This window comes from Ursus maritimus, unplaced genomic scaffold, assembly GCF_017311325.1.
Source record: "Ursus maritimus isolate PB19 unplaced genomic scaffold, ASM1731132v1 scaffold_9, whole genome shotgun sequence".
Classification (NCBI taxonomy): Eukaryota; Metazoa; Chordata; class Mammalia; order Carnivora; family Ursidae; genus Ursus; species Ursus maritimus.
Genome location: NW_024427107.1, coordinates 45,342,244 through 45,359,860, shown reverse-complemented (window position 1 = coordinate 45,359,860; position 17,617 = coordinate 45,342,244). Strand labels below are relative to the sequence as shown.

The 17,617-nt window shown below is 44.5% G+C and overlaps 1 protein-coding gene across 1 annotated transcript in view; it reads left to right on the top strand.

Annotated features, from left to right (window-relative positions):
- The first annotated feature begins 211 nt into the window (after window positions 1-211).
- The window catches only part of SNX31 (sorting nexin 31), a 63,103-nt gene continuing 45,697 nt past the window's right edge, over window positions 212-17,617 (top strand). Inside the window, exons 1-4 of the mRNA XM_040625536.1 lie at window positions 212-277; window positions 389-463; window positions 9,835-9,949; window positions 13,296-13,360. Coding sequence (XP_040481470.1) covers window positions 212-277; window positions 389-463; window positions 9,835-9,949; window positions 13,296-13,360 — 321 coding nt within the window. The remainder of the gene's footprint in view (window positions 278-388; window positions 464-9,834; window positions 9,950-13,295; window positions 13,361-17,617) is intronic.

Below are 17,617 nucleotides of genomic sequence, written 5' to 3'. Positions count from 1 at the left end.
TAGAGGCGGCGTGGCTCGGGGGCCGCCCCACCTGCCGACGCCCGGGGCGGTGTAGCCAGCACCCCCCGCCCCCCGCGGCCACCGCCCCAGGGCTCCGAGACTAGGACCGCGCTGCTGCACATCCGCAGCGCAGCTGCTCCCGGAGCCCAGACTCGCGACGCGCCCCCGCGGCTCGGCTTGCCGGCGCTGTTTCCGGGCGGCGGCCGGAGCCATGAAGATGCACTTCTGTATCCCGGTGTCTCAGCAGCGGCCGGACCCGCTGGGGGGGCGCTACGTGGTGCGCTGGGGGCCAGGGTCCGATGGGGCTGGGGGAAGGTCGGTAACCTGGCGGGGCCCGGGCTCACCTGCTCGCTCAGCTAATCCGGGACGGTGTGTCTCTGTGTGGCAGCTGTACTCCGTGTACCTGGACGGCTACCTCTTCTGCAGGGTGCGCTACAGCCAACTGCATCGTTGGAACGAACAGGTGAGCCAGTTCGAGGCAGGTGAGGAAAAGTGCGCCCCAGCACACCGGACTTTTTGAGGGCTCCAAGCCCCTGATCCGTAACCGATCTGGAACTCCTGGTCTGTGTTGCTTGGCACAGCGCTCCGTTTATATAGGTTGCGGCTCCTAACCTTCTACAGCTGGGAGATGAGGCAGTAGGGCTCAGGTCATTCTCCCAACCCCTTTCCAGCCCAATGATCCCCAGCAGCCCCACCTGGCAGGGTGCTGGGGGATGGTGGGCTCCATTTCAGTGCCAGCTGTTCCCCAGGACAATGTCCCCATTCAAAATGAGCATACTCAGTCTAGACCAAGGTGCCTTAGGAATCCTGTACATAAGTATTTAATCTCCTCTCTCCCAGAGTTTCTTAGGCTTACTTCTTTAAAAAGGTGTGTCTATTTTTGTTTTCAAATTCGTGTATTTATAGGCTTCAAGTACTGGCAGGGGGGAAACCCGGGAAACATGACTTATCAAGACAGGAGGTCGTTTCCCACTGTAGTTTCTCACTCTGATGGCCTGGTGGCATTTTCTTTGGGAGGCAGCCTGATTTTTTAACCTGCTCTTATTGTCCTAATAAGGAAGTGTTGCAAGTCTTCAAAATGGGTTGGAGGAGTAAAAGAAAGTTTGGAAATAAACTGCACCCTCCCTCTATCTCTATGCATTGTGTTTTCTTTTTAATTAAAATTTTTAAAAAGAGAATATACCCAAAATTAGAAAGAAAGGGGAGCCTGGTTTGCTCAGTGGGAAGAGCATATGACTCTGGATCTCAGGGTCCTGAGTTTGAGACTCAGGTTCCTGAGTTTGAGACCCAGGTTGGGGCAGAGATTACTTAAATAAATAAAACTCAAAACAAAACAAAACCAAGAAACAAACTTTCCCAGGCAACAGCTATTAACATTTTTGGGAGAATCCTTCCAGGCAATCTGGGTTCCTAGTGAGTAGATACACCTTCTGTCGAAGGACAGCTCTCAATTTCTTTTTTTTTACTATTGCAAACATTGCATTGAGCCTTCTTGCTCATATCAGAGGGCATTGGAAAAGTCTATTTTCAAGGCATGATTACGTTTCTTTGGAGTCAACAAAAAACAGGTGTAATGTGCTTGTAATCTTGTAATGTGCTTGTAATTTGTGCGGTCCTCTCTGAATTGCTAGCACCTGCTGTGGTTGCCCCAGAAGGTCCTCAGGGATGTTGGTGGGCTGACTCAATGAGGAAGGGCATGGATTCAGACTTCTGCAAATGAGAAACTACTTGTGACCAAAACGTGTCTGGGGATTTGGGAGGACTGCTGAGGTCGGCAGATGGAGATCTTAAGAGAAGAGAAAGTATAGGTGTGCTGGGTATTTGGAGGAAGAAGTTGAAGTATCATCTCCCCCACTAATCTGTGTCCTCTAGTGTGAGGTGGGATTGGGGAGATTGCCGTTCACAGCCTGAAAAGCAGGAGACAGCAGTGGGAGCAGGAGGGTGTGGAACTGACTGACCGCTTCCTGGCTGGTCGCCTTACCTCTTCTCTGACCTTCAATTTTTTTTCATCAAAAATAATAAGCAAATAGGTAGTTATGAGGGTCCACTTCCCAGAGTACTTGTGAAGCGTAGGGGCCAGTTTCTCCCAGAGCCTGGGACATGGAACATGATCAGTAAATATTTATTGACCAAGAGGCTTGAAGAATTCCTGAATCTGGCCCTCCTTAATCAACAGACTCAGAAGAAATGCTTGGTTTCAGAAAAACTAAGACCTGTCGAATCTTAGCAGGTTCAGGAGGAGAGACATAAAGTGAGTAAACTTTTACTCTCGATCTTCTGTTTTGGAAGCCATGAACAACGAACTGTTATTCACTTCAGTTGACTCTTTTTTTTTTTTTTAAGATTTTATTTATTTGTCAGAAAGAGAGAGAGTACAAGCAGAGGGATAGCAGGCAGAGGGGAAGCAGGCTCCTCCCTGAGCAAGGAGCCTGATGTGGGGCTCGATCCCGAGACCCCAGGATCATGACCTGAGCCAAAGGGAGACACTTAACCGACTGAGCCACCCAGGCATCCCCCCTCTTTTTTTTTTAAGTTTTATTTATTTGAGGGAGAAAGGCACGCCCATGGTGGGAGGGGCAGAGGGAGAGAATCTCAAGCAGACTCCCCATGAGCGTGGAGCCTGACACGGGGCTCAATCTCAGGACCCATGAGAATATGACCTGAGCCAAAACCAAGAGTCGATGCATACCTGACTGAGCCACCCAGGCGCCCCACTGCAGTGGACTCTTAAATATTGAATTGCCATAGCCTGGTGCCCGATGTAGGGTATAGAGTAGATATTAATTAATTAATACTTCATATTTGTCCCAAATTTTTCGAAGTCTAAAAGTGGAGATTTCTTTATCCAGTTTCCAACTATTTTACACCTTGCACTTAGCATTTTTTCCTCCTGCAGTAACAACAACTTCATTTTAAAGAAACTAGTTAGAACTTAGGTGGCTATTTGCCTTATTCATTTAAAACACAGGCAGTTACTGTGTGTTAAGTTTGGTGCCAGGAGCTTTACAAATAATAGCAGGTTTAATATTTACAACAGTTCTATGAGCTAGGATTATAATTAGCCTCATTTAACAGAGGAGAAAACAAGGGCACAACTTGCCCCAAATCAAACTGCTAGTAAGTATTGGAGCCAAGATTTGATCTCCAGAAATGGCGCTGGCCCATTATATTTTGTGGTTTCTTACTAAAGTTAATAAATTGTATCAGTAAAACAATTGGGTTACTTTAGTAACAAGCTATTACTCTATTTGGGAATAACATAAAATTTCCCAATTTTCAGTGTTCAGGGTGGTGAATTTTGGTAAACGTGTACAATACTCCCACCATAATCAAGATAAAGAAAAGGTTTTGCACTCTAGAAGTTCCCTTGCCCCTTTGCCCTCAATCCTCTCCCTCCGCTTCTCACCCCAGGCAATCAAGGTCTGCTTTCTGTCTGAATTCCAGGAGCAGGATTTTATTCAGATTGCCCACCAAGCGTCTTCGGGGTCAGCGGTACACTCATCATCATGACTCCCATTTTGTGTATAGTCTGAGGTTGCCAGATTGAGCGAATAAAAACACATGCTCCCCAGTTAAATGTGAATTTCAGATAAACAACAAAGAGGTTGTTAGATGAGTAGTTCCATGCAGTCACTGGGACATACTCAACAGGGCATCCTGTCTTTTGTCTGGCAACCCTGAGTCGGAGAAAGTTTGGGGGTTGTCTTTCAGGCCCTTCTCAGCTAGATCGTTTTCTTCTTGTTTCACCGAAGATGTGAAAATGGCTCAGAACTCTTAATATGATTTAATACAAAACACCATTTAAAAAAAAGGAAACCATAAAGGCCCCATCTGTGTGTGCATTTGAGTGTATTTCCTAGGAAGTTCTCTATCCTGATAGAATAAAAATGTCATCTTATAGAATTAACTGATTGATTTATTTACTTAAGAAATGTTTACCAAGTTCCTGTTAGAGGGCATGCACTGTGGTATACGTGCAGACAGCACTTGAGCACATGTGATTTTTTTTTTAGAAGATTATATTTAGAGAGAGTGTGTGTGAGAGAGAGAGCACAAGCAGGGGGAGCAGCAGAGGGAGAGGGAGAAGCAGGCTCCCAGCTGAGCAGGGAGCCTGATGCAGGGCTCGATCCCAGGACCCTGAGATCATGACCTGAGCCAAAGGCAGATGCTTAGCCAACTGAGCCACCCGGGTGCCTCAGCACACGTGATTTCTGACTTGAAGTATTGGATTTCTATTTTGTATATTGGATAACTTTGAGTGCGAGGAAGGGCACCTGCCCAGGTGAGGCGGCCCCTGCTCTTTCTCTGCCAGTCTGAGTGGAGGCTACTGCATCTGAGACTGACTCCGGAGAGACTGAACCTGGCTGCGTTTTCGAGATGTCAGTTGTGACTGGTGCCCTCTGAAGTCATTGCCTGCAGCCGTGTCCCACGGTGAGGTTCCTTCCAGCAGCTTGCCCCTCTGCTGCTGAGTGCCATGTCATCTCTCTGCCATGTGAACTGCCTGAGTGCCATGTCATCTCTCTGCCATGTGACCTGCCTGACCTGACTTCTCTCTGAGCCTTTGCCTAAATAAAACCAGTTTGATTTATGCTCTGCTCTTGCCTACAACACCTTCCTCTAAGGGATTTAAAGAGATCTGAGAAGGAAACATTTAACTGGCTCATTTTGACCAAGTGTTAAAGATGAGGCCACCCTGTGTGAGCGACGCTGGACTCTATGAAAAGGATGCCTGCCGCTTTGCAAACATTCTGCCAGTATCAGATATGGCAACGGGCGCAAGCCATAGATTCTTGCGAAGGATCTTTCCATGGGGTTGGAAATTCTGTGTAAGGCCCTAAGTGCTAGTTTGGTCTTCCCCCTTGCCTGGTGCTGACCCAGTCTCCTTCTTTCCCCTCTTTGTATCAGGCCGGACCATTCATTACCTCTGTCTACCTCACTTCCCCATCCTGGGAAGACCCCTGCTTTCTGGCCCACTGGTCAGGGACCAGCAGTTTCTCAAGACCAATCTCAAAGCCTCACCTCCTCTGGGAAGTCCTCCTTGACTGCATGAGATACGTTTCTCTGATTCCTGTGTCACTTTGTGTTTAGACCTTGTCATGTTCCTCCTTTTGTGTATATATTTTCCTTCCCCTGCTCTAGTTACAAAAGCCCAATATTTAAAGGAAAGAAGGGATGAAGGCTGTAGGCATAGTATACCCAGCACGAATCCTCCTTTAGTAGAGGTTCAATAGAGATTTGGCGGAGGAGAAGGAAGAGGAGAAAAGAGGAAGAAGGGAGGATAATGAGGGAGAGAAGGAAAAAGTAATGAAAATCTGCCAGTCATTAGCTTATAGGACCTTGGTTAAAGTCCCTTCATCTCCCTGAGCTTCAGGTCACTGTGACTGTCATGTCACTTTGATGTGAGGGTGGCAGGATGACATGTTGACGGTAATGATGACCCTCTGTCTCATGGGGCTATTTTGAGGAACTAATGGGATAATATACAAGCTCTGGGCTAATGTTCTTCGGTACCAGATGCCACATTCTGGATTGCTTTGAGCTGTGGCCCTTTATCTGGTAAATCTGGGGTGTTGATTCGAAGGGGTCTTGGAGAGGTGGATGGATAAGCATTAGAAAGGACACCATTTGTGTCTGTAATTCCACTTGTCCCGGGTCACCACTTTGGGATAAGTATGAGGGCTGGGGGTGCATAAGGAGGTCATATTTTCCACTGGCCAGTAAAGTCCTCTTCATGTTAAAAGGCAGAACCGTGTGATGGTGAAATCCCTGCAGGAGATTGTGCTGGGATTAAAAATATATATTATCTAAACATGGTCTTTCAAAAGCAAACAAAACCCCCAAACAAACAAGACATCTCATAATAAAAGAACAAAAGAGGTGTGTTTTCTTTTGGAGATCTTTGAACAATTTTTGGAAAGAGTCTTTGGGCTAAACTCCAATACCAGGTAATTCTTAGTATGCTATTGGTTTTCATAGCTAAACTGTGCTGAGACCAGTAGAAAAGGTTATATTTTGATGGAGTTGAAGCACTTGGGGAGTCAGTGATTGATATTTGGCAGACCTAACTACTCAGTTTATTATATGTTTATCTCCCCCCCTTAAACCAGTATTAGAGAGGGGAGGGGAAAGATTCCTTGAGAAGTCAGCTCAGGTTGTAAAACCTGCTGGGAGAGTTTGGGCTGTGTTGGCTATCAGAACCTTAAGCCTCGGTGATTTTTACCGCAGCTCTTGGCCTTATGGTAGGGGCTTCCCCAAAATGCTCTCCTGCCCATGGAAAACCCTGACGGCTCTGGTGGCTCAAGGCTGCTGTGATTCAAACCATTGGGAGCATCTGACATTTATGAATGCATGCCTAGGAAGACAGTTGCCTCTTAAAGATCGCTTAATCCACTAGCAAAAATAGTCACATGCAAAGAAGACAATTTTCTTCTCCTATTTAGTGGAATTAACAGCGATGGGTACATAAATCCCAGGTTGTTTGAGCAGCCTTGCCTGGTTTGATGCTCCAACTGGGGTGTCTTTGGGCAGTGTTTGGCATAACAGGAAAATTGCCTTGAATTTAAAAAAAAAGAATTGTTGCTATAATATTTTATACTACCAGATTTAAAGGAGGAAAGGTTGCAAACTTCGATGGCTATAGGGGTCAGGCAGGTAATTGAAATGAGAGGCATGGATCAGGTGAGAGGCAGCGGGGACTGGTGGGAACTGCTCAGGTCTCCTCTAAAGGGGATGATTACCTGAGGAATGTGAACCCAGTGATTCCAGAACCTCTGATTTTTCAAGAAGCCAGAACATCAGGGTTTGGTTTCGTTTCTTTAAAAACCTTAATTTTTGTGGTCCAGTTTTAGATTTACAGAATAATTGCAAAGATAATACAGAGAGTTCCCATATATCCCCGCACCCAGCTTGCCGCATTGTTTCCTGTGAGTATGGAACATTTGTTATAGTTAATGAGCCAATATTAATACATTATTATTAACTAGAGCCCACAATTCACTTATATTTCTTTAGCGTTAACCTAATGTCCTATTGCTGCCCTAGAGCACACGTCCCCATTGTTAATTTTTTTGTTTTGAGCGCTTCCTTGTTTTCTGGTGCTACAAGATGCTCCAGATTCCTCTTCTATATTTCCTGCTTCAGTCCTAAAAATTAACTATTTTCTTCATGGAGTCCTGGTTGCTTTAGTTGGGGAATGGTTAAGAGAAACCAAGATCTCGGACTAGGGTATATTCATTGCTACTATAGTGTTGTCACTTCCAGGCCTCTTAGCTGATAGAGCAAGGAAATATGTGTATCCACATATCTATAAATCCTTTCATATGTAACCATCTGTATCTACATTAAGCTAAACATGCGTTCATACCAAGATCTCCAACTATAATCCATCACCACAGGGATCATTCCAGCCTACTCCCCTTGCTTATCTGAAAACTCTCACTTCAGTAGTGAAAAACCTGACTCCCATCACCTGCCATCCATTTACGTGATGTCTCTCACCTACAGGCAGGCATGTACTAACCTTTCTAGAACACCAATGCTGTTCCATAGAACTTTCTGCACTGATGGAAATGCTCTGTGTTTGCTTTGTCCACTTCAGTAGCAACTTGCCACAAATACTGTTGAGTATTTAAAATGTGGCTAGCACAACTGAGGAACTGAATTTTAAATTTCATTTCGTTTTAGTTGATTTAAGGGTTAAGTAGTCACAGGTGGCCAGTAGACATGTTGAATGGCACAGCTCTCGGCCATTGCAAAGATATTGGATTTTCCTTGAGTGAGGTAGGAAGCCATGAAGGATTCTGAGTAGGGAAGTGGATTGATCTAGCTTACCTTTTTAGAATGTTATCTTAGATGCTGTATTAAGAATAAACTGAAGGGGGTCAAGAGCAGAAGCAGAGAGATCTGTTGTCAAGCCGCTGCAGTAATGGGGCAAAGAGAGGACAGTGATTTGGACCAGAGTGATGGCAGTGAAGGTGGACAGAACTGGTAAGTTTTTTGTTTTTTGTTTTTATTTTATTTTATTTATTTATGTGAAAGAGAGTGAGAGACAGAGAACATGAGCAGGGGGGAGGAAGCAGAGGAAGAGGGAGAAGCAGACCCCGCACTGAGCAGGGAGCCCAGTGTGGGGCTCGATCCCAGGACCCTGAGATCACGACCTGAGCCAAAGGCAGACACATACCCCACTGAGCCACCCAGGTGCCCTGAGAACTGGTAAGATTCTTGATGTCTTTTGAAGCTAGGTAAATAGTCACCAGATACACACTGTGTTTGTGACAAAGGCCATGGAATTAAAATTCCTACCTGTTTGCTTCTTTTAAATCTGTTTTCATTTTCTTTAACCGACTGACTATGGCAATAGTAAGAGTTTTAGCCCTTCTTCTCCAGAGGTACCATGTTAAAACCTGATTTCTGACTAGTTTCCTTTCTCATATTTTATTTATTTATTTATTTATTTATTTATTTATTTATTTTTAAAGATTTATTTATTTCCGGGGGGGAGGGGTAAAGGGAGAGAGAGAGAATTTCCAGCAGGCTGAGCATAGAGCCTGACCCTGAGATCACGACCTGAGTCAAAGTCAAGAGTCAGAGGCTTGGGGCGCCTGGGTGGCACAGTGGTTAAAGCGTCTGCCTTCGGCTCAGGGCGTGATCCCAGCGTTATGGGATCGAGCCCCACATCAGGCTCCTCCGCTATGAGCCTGCTTCTTCCTCTCCCGCTCCCCCTGCTTGTGTTCCCTCTCTAGCTGGCTGTCTCTATCTCTGTCGAATAAATAAATAAAATCTTTAAAAAAAAAAAAAAGAGTCAGAGGCTTAACTGGCTGAGCCACCCAGGCGCCCCTCCTTTCTCATAGTCATAGTTTAAAGAGAATGATGCTGTGGCTTGTCTTCAAGCTGTCACTGTAAATGTAGGGCTGGAATGAAGGAAGATGCATCTTTGATTGTCTTAATTTAAAACATATTTTTGATATACCCACTATTTAGCTTGCGTAAAAATAATGGTCACCTTGGTCTTAGATCAATATTTGGGTGGTTGGGAGGGTGGGAAGGGCCTCCGGGTTTCTACTGGGATCATATGTCAGCCTTATAGGAATTTTATAAACCGGCACTGTCCAATAGAAATATAAGATGTGAGCCACATATGTAATTTAAAATTTTCTGTTAGCCCAATTAAAAAACATAAAAAGAAACAGGTGAAATTAATTGTAATACACTTTATTTATCCTAGTATATCTAAAATATTACCATTTCAACATATAATCAATATAAGAAGTTATTAGTGAAATATTTTACTTTTTCTTTGTACTAAGTTTGGCAGTCTGGAGTGTGTTTTATACTGATGGACTATCTCAATTCAGACTAGCCCTAGTCCCAGTGCCCATTAGCACTGGCTGGGGGATACCATATCGGATAGCATGCTGTGACCATCTGCTGTTATGTTCAGATTTGGTGGACGTGGGGTGGGGAATTCAATTCCTAACTATCATCATTGGTATCACAGATACTACTGGGGAATGAATTAAAGAAACATTGTGTGGTGTGAGTGGTGGGCAGTCTTGCAAAAACAAATGAAAAATTAAAATGTATCCCAAATCTACTGAACTCAGACTGGAGAGGTCAGTCCATAGTATGTCTAATAGTATCTTCAGAAACTTATCCTGAAATAAACTCCTCCTTAAGAAAATCAAAGCATCCCCTTTTCTTCCTTTTGACCACCAGGAAGGGCTCATTTTAAATTAAGTACTAGAGTGAGACTTGCCCTACGAGGAGGCTTCGGTGTCTCATTAACCTCGAATTGGAGGTTCTTTGCTTTAACCGTATGTTTTCTGGATATTTTAGCTGAGGCGGGTCTTTGGAAATTGCCTGCCACGCTTCCCACCAAAGTACTACCTTGCAATGACCACCTCCATGGCTGAGGAGAGGAGGGACCAGTTGGAACAGTATTTGCAGAATGGTATGTATTTGGATTTTATTTTTACAGATTTAATGAGATACAGATTGTACACCGTAAAATTCGTGCATTTAAAGTGTGCAATTCAATGGTTTTTAGCATATTTACAGAATTGTGTAACCACCCACCATAATCTAGTTTGAGAACATTTTTGTCACCCCAAAAAGAAACCTCACACCTATTATCAGTCACTCCTTATTCCCCTGCCCCACGTGCCTCTATCACCCCTTATACTAATTTTTGTCTTTATAGATTTGCCTGTTCCAAACATTTTACATAAATGGAATCATACAAAATATGGCCTTTGTATTTGGTTTTAAAAATACTCTGTTTTCAGATTTGCCCTTGGGTGCTGTATGTTGGCTTTGATTGTAGAAGTCAAAGACCTATTACCTGGATTGAGACCAAAACAGAGGGATGAGAAGAACTGTTTTCCTGAAAGCTCTCAGGAAATACCAGAGATGCGTGTCCATCTCTGTCCTCACCAGGGAGCCTCGGAGGTCTGCTCTGACCCCCGTGGGGCTTGCAGTGCCCCGGTCCTTGCCCCTTGCCTTCATCCTGCATATGCTGTGCACAGCAAAACTGTGGTTGGCAAAACGGAGCCCTCTCAAAAACGGGGGGTTGGGGAGAAAGAGCAAAATTGACATTCAAGACATTCAAGTATTTAAAGGTTTTGAAAATGTGGAAGGGTATATACACAACATATTTTTTATTTTTATTTTTTTTATTAAAGATTTTATTTATTTATTTGACAGAGAGACAGCCAGCGAGAGAGGGAACACAAGCAGGGGGAGTGGGAGAGGAAGAAGCAGGCTCATAGCAGAGGAGCCTGATGTGGGGCTCGATCCCATAACGCCGGGATCATGCCCTGAGCCGAAGGCAGACGCTTAACCGCTGTGCCACCCAGGCGCCCCCAACATATTTTTTAAAAAAGAACCTGTCCGAAGAGTACACAATGAAAGGCACATTCCCTTCCAGCCCAGCCCCCCAGGCCTCTAGAAGTAAACACAATGGCTTATGTGTTTCTCGGAAACAAGTTTTGTGTCTGCTGGTGTGTAGGCACATTCCTGTTTGTTAAACACAAATTGGAATGTACTCTATATACTTTTTGGTACCCGATTCTTAAAAACTTAACCTGAAAGCATTTCTGACTTACCAAAAAGGGCGGAAATAATGCAAAGAATTTCGTAGAGTCTTCACCCAGATTTCCCAAATGCTAACATTTTATATTTGCTTTATCATCCCCTCAATTTCGTGGTATACGTATGTGTACTATATGTAATTTTTTGAGAGGCCTGTGTTACCTGCACAAGCCACTTTCCCCTTAAGTACTTCGTGTGTATTCCCTAAGGTCAAGGACATTCTCTTCTACAACCACAGCACAGTTATCAAAATCAGGCAATTAGCATTGGTACAATAATGTTATCTAATCTAGAGACCTTTTTGAAACTATACCAACTATCCCACTGATATCCTTCATTGCACAAGAAAAAACGATTTTTTCTTCTGTAAGTTGATTTTTCCCTCTTAAAATCTATATTTTAAGATCAGCAATTAGAGACTTACTTCATTACTTCTCATGGCGGCACTTGTTTTCCTTAAAGATAGTAAATAAAAATTCTAGAAGTCATCTATTTCCCATTCGTCTTTTGTAATGGAGAATATCCCTCTTTTAGACCCATTAAATAAGCCTTTTCCAACTCAAAATGTAGTATGTGTTGAATTTTTCTTCTCCCGTGGTTTGATTTCTCATGTCTTAGGGAAACGCTCCTTTAAGTACTGGCCTTTCCACAAATGATCAGTGCCTGAGGGGTTGCTTTTCCGGGCCTGGCCTTTGTGCACATCACGGGGAGATCTCCTGCACCCTTCTCTGGCAAGACAGAGCAAGGAGACAGTGCAGCTTAGTGTTGTGACTAAGACATGGGCTCCAGAGGCAGACCCAGAGTCAAATCCTAGGTCTGCACCTCACCGGCTGTATGACCTTGAGCAAGACATTTACCTTCTCTGAGCTCCAGTGTCTATCTGTAAAATAGAGATAATATTTACCCCAGGGTTTGTGGCGAAGATTAAATGAACTAAAATATACAAGTGCTTAGCATTGTACCTGGTTCTTAATAGTTGCACAGTAAATACTAATTGGGTGAACACATTTTTCAATGGCTTTCCCCATGTCCAAGAATCCATGCTAACAATTATTATGTTAATTTGCATTTCTACCACATAGATTCCAGAAAATAAGGCAAGGCTCCCCACGCCCCGAAATCATCTCCCTTAAAAAAGAGGGAATACCTTTTATAAAAAAGTTTCTCATAATATGGAGACTTCCTTTTGAAAAATGTTGCAGTGTTTGGGAAAGATACAACTTGAAATGACTTTAGTCAGTGCTAGTTTTGAATGCTGGTAGAAGTTACAGTGATACAATCAATTGAAACAGCAACAAAAAAAGAAGGCAAGGAAAGGAAAAAGGGAAGGGAAGGGAAGAAGGAAGGAGGGAGGGAAGGAAGGAGGGAGGGAAGGAAAGAAACAGAAAGAGAAAAACAAAAAAAGAAAGAGAAAGAGGAAATAGAGAAAGGAAGGAGGGAGGGAAGGAGGGAGGGAGAAAAAGGTGTGTGGGAGGGAGGGGGAGGAAAGGGAAGGAAAGGGAAAGAGAAAGACATTTGCTATAGATTTAGTAAGTACATAAGTCTGGCTAGAGTGAAGGGTCCAGGAGAGGCATAAGAAATGAGAAAGGCTGGGGAGCCCCTCATGCAGGAGTTTGGACTTGAGTCTCAGGGGAAAGCTTCTGCCCCTCTGCTCTGGCCACAGCACCTGAATATTGGTATCTGAGCTTTAAAAACTAAGAGGGTGAATACTTTTATAGGTATAGAAGAATAGAAAACTTTAAATCTCTCTGACAGCCTTAAATCACTTTTCTGGGGATAACCTCTTGAGAGCTCCTATTGATACAAGAGATACTCTCAATCAGGGTTCTTGGTTGATTTCAGATTTTCAAATTAAGAAATGTCTTGCTGAAGTAGGAGTCCAGGTCCACGTTTTAAGATCTTTTTGCTTTTTCAAATTAACTTCATCATCATCCTGGTAGGGCAGCAAGCTGCATATTGAGTGATATGGGGATGTGTGAATAAAGTGAGACTCCTGGGACTGATACGATGGGTTCATGTTGCTGTCAAGGCTGCCTGGAGGAGGCAAGCTTTGTGGATTTTCATGTATTTGACAGGTCATAGCTCCATTGCCCAAGGAGGCAGGGGTGCACTGGCCAGGCCTTCAGGGCTCCCTGGAGGACAGAGTAATTTAAGAGAGAAGTCAATCCAGCCCCATGCTGACCTGGCTTACCCTCCGTATTTTTCAGTAACCGTGGACCCAAACATGTTGAGAAGTGACATCTTCGTTGACTTTCTAAAATTCGTACAGCTGGTAAGCATGCTCTTCTTTACTAAGATCATTAATTCACTGCTGAACATGTCTCTTAGTTACCATGTGTGTGTTTCTGGCCATTTTCCCCACATTAGGTAAAATATATTCATTTGTAGTAATTGGAGGATTGGAGGTTCCTCTTTTCTTTTCTTTTCTTTTTTTTTCTTTTCTTTTCTTTTCTTTCTTTTTGGGGTTTAGATTCTAGATGGAAAATAAGCATGTCACTTGACTTTTGAACTCATCTTAATTAAGTAGGTACCTTTTTAATCCTATAGCCTAAGCATTGTATATCTCAAAACTGGTCATGGGGAAGAGAACATTTCATCATTAAGGGCCCCACAACAATTCAGGGACCTTCCTTCTGTAGCTGGGATCAAGTGTACCCCAGTGAAGACATCAAGACAGCAGTAAGAGCGGGCCCAACTGTTACTTGTGTATTCTCTACTCCTAACTTTGTTGTAAATGGATCACAGAGAAAATTCAGTCTGAACAGAATGACATAGAGCAGCTCCCTTTCCTTTGTTGGTCTACAGAACCACTGGCCACTTGCCTGTAGAGGCTGGAAGTTTGCCAAGTAGGCTTGGTTAGCACACCGCTCATTCTCGTTGTACATGGGGGAACGTTTTTTTTATGCCTACAAGTATGTTCTTGATTGAATGGAAAGCTTTGTGAAGATTGAAGTCATAAGAATAACGTGATATTATTGAACTGGATCCCTAGCTAGGAGAGGAATGATACTTTGATGGGATTTGTAAAAACTGGAAGCGAATTTCTTTTATTCCGCGGGTCAACCATGTTGGTACAGTAACTGGTCCATTCAACCTGAGAAATGACCCTGGAGTCTCCCTTGTGCCACTGTTCATATTTTCACATATATTTGATGGCTTAAAAAATGCGTACTTTCTTTTTCTTTGAAAAGTTTGTTGTTGAGGTGTTGATGGTCGTAAAATTCAAACAGCACCAAAGGGCATATGATCCCAGCACCGACCTCCAGCAGCGCTCTTCAGAGACAACTGTTTCCAGTTGAATGTGCGTTCTTTCTACGTGTTTCTGTGCGTCTACATGCATTCATATGTATGCATGTCCTTTCCGTCTTACGAATAAGCACATACTCCACGCACTTACTGAAACTTGTTTTAATTCTGCATCTCACAAATCCTTCTACATCAGTATACAGAGGTACATTTGGCCTCAGTTCTGTCATCTTTTTTGTGTATATTATGGCTTTTGCTTTCAGTGCTTTTTAGAAACCATTCATGGGGTGTCAGTGTTTTGGAGCTTTGATTTGAGTGTCCTTTTTTTCTGATAATCTGAAAGATTTTTGCCTGGTTTTAGTTCTGTTAGTGTTTTGCCTTTCCTTGCTTGCTCTGATGAGATTTTCACTTTTGCAATGGCTTTATTTTTCTCTTCTGTTTCTTCCGTCAACTTTGCCAGCTTACTTTGCTAACTTTTTTTTTTTTTTAAAGATTTTATTTATTTATTTGACAGAGAGAGAGACAGCCAGCGAGAGAAGGAACACAAGCAGGGGGAGTGGGAGAGGAAGAAGCAGGCTCATAGCGGAGGAGCCTGATGTGGGGCTCGATCCCATAACGCAGGGATCACGCCCTGAGCCGAAGGCAGACGCTTAACCGCTGTGCCACCCAGGCGCCCCTACTTTGCTAACTTTTTGTTACCGTACATCTTTTTTGACGTCTTCATCTGTTCTTTGAGGCCTTAGTTCAGAGAAGCCATATTTTTATTAATACATCTATCACTGTCATCTCCTGAGTGGCATGGTGTGGGGAATATATTTTTTACTCTTAGTTGGTCACGATTCCTCCCTCCTTCCCCGGAGGAGTTTTACCGAGGGCTCCTGCTCTTTCTTCTCAGGCAATCACTCAGCTTTGGAAGGGGCTCTGCTTTGTGAGCTAGCTGACACATAGTATCATAGCAGCTGGGGATGAGTCATTTGAATCTGTCCATTATACTCCTGATCTTACCTCTTGTTTCTGAGCACTTTCTCTAATGTTCTGCCTGGAGGCCCCAGCAGTGTGTCTAGCAGTGAAGCCATAGCCACAGTTCCACACATCATGATCTAGCATTCTAAACCCTCTTATTGGCTAAGTAGTCTCAGGACTGGCTTAGTGGTTAAGAGTGCAAGGTCAGGAGTGTGATGACCCAGGTTTAAATTTTGGCTGCCCTCGGAGGGAGTTAAGATGGCGGACCCCTTTTTCAGCTGGTCCCCTGAGTCGAGCTGGATAGGTACCAGACCAGCCTGAACATCCACGGAATCAGCCTGAGACGCAGGAAGATACTTCTGGATCTCTACAAATGAACATCTCCAGCGCTGAGTATTGAGGTACGAAGCGGGGAGCCGTGAAACCGCGCACAGATATCGGAAGATAAACGGAAGGGGGAGGGAGCCGCCGCGTTCGGGCGCCGGGAAGCAGTAGCCACCTGCATGGGGGAGCGGGTGGACTCGCAGATGGCACCTGCGAGAGAGCAGACTGAGACGGTGAGCGGAGAGCGCGTGCCACCAGACTGAAACGGAGTGCTCCGGTGCGCTCACTGGAACCAGACTGAGACCGGGAGCTCCGGGAGCGCGTGGGGGCGGCTGGCGGCTGGCGGCTGGCAGTGTTAGAAACACAAAGGACAGAGACACGCCGGCCCTGGCAGTGAGGGCTGGGACGCCAGGTGTGGGGCGCACATCCCGGGACGCTGCAGGGTTGAGCAGCACCAACAGTAACAGAGTTAAAGCGGCGAGAGTGCCCATCCCCATCCCCCTCGCAGGGGACACGGAGACTCTACCCAAACAGGGTTGCCTGAGTATCAGCGCGGCAGGCCCCTCCCCCAGAACACAGAAGGCAGGCTGAAAAATCAAGAAGCCCACAACCCGGGCGCCTGGGTGGCGCAGTCATTGAGCGCCTGCCTTCGGCTTAGGGCGTGATCCCGGCGTTCCGGAAAGGAGTCCCTCATCGGGCTCCTCCGCTGGGAGCCTGCTTCTTCCTCTCCCACTCCCCTGCTTCTGTTCCCTCTCTCGCTGGTTGGCTGCCACATAAATAAATAAATAAAATCTTTAAAGAAGAAGCCCACATCCCTAAGATCCCTATAAAACAAGGGGCACGGCCTGGGACCCAGTCAATAATTTGGGCTCTGGAAACCCCGCAACCTCTCTTCATCAGAATGACAAGAAGGAGAAGCCCCCCCCAGCAAAGAAAAGACAGTGATTCTGTGGCCTCTGCCACAGAAATAATGGATATGGATGTAACCAAATTATCAGAAATGGAATTCAGAGTAACGATGGTCAAAATGATGAGTAGAATTGAAAAAACTATTAACGAAAAGGTTACTGAGAATATAGAATCCCTAAGGACAGAAATGAGAGCGAATCTGACAGAAATTAAAAATTCTATGAGCCAAATGCAGGCAAAACTAGAGGCTCTGACGGCCAGGGTCGCAGAAGCAGAGGAACGGGTTAGTGAATTGGAGGATGGGTTAATAGAGGAAAAAATGAAAATAGAAGATGGTCTTAAAAAAATCCACGCCCACGAATGTAGGTTACGGGAGATTACTGACTCAATGAAACGATCCAATGTTAGAATCATCGGCATCCCCGAGGGGGTGGAGAAAAACAGAGGTCTAGAAGAGATATTTGAACAAATTGTAGCTGAAAACTTCCCTAATCTAGCAAGGGAAACAAACATTCGTGTCCAAGAGGCAGAGAGGACCCCTCCCAAGCTCAACCACGACAAACCTACGCCACGTCACGTCATAGTGCAATTCGCAAATATTAGATGCAAGGATACAGTATTGAAAGCGGCCAGGGCAAAGAAATTTCTCACGTACCAAGGCAAAAGCATCAGAATTACGTCAGACCTGTCTACACAGACCTGGAATGAGAGAAAGGGTTGGGGGAGCATATTTAAAGCTCTTTCAGAGAAAAACATGCAGCCAAGGATCCTTTATCCAGCAAGGCTGTCATTCAGAATTGATGGAGAAATAAAGACATTTCAGAATCGCCAGTCACTAACCAATTTTGTAACCACGAAACCAGCCCTACAGGAGATATTACGGGGGGTTCTATAAAAGTAAAAAGGCCCCAAGAGTGATACAGAACAGAAAGTCACAGCCAATACAAACAAAGACTTTACTGGCAACATGGCAACATTAAAATCATATCTCTCAGTAATCAGTCTTAATGTAAATGGTTTGAACCATCCCATAAAACGCCACAGGGTTGCAGATTGGATAAAAAGAAATGACCCATCCATTTGCTGT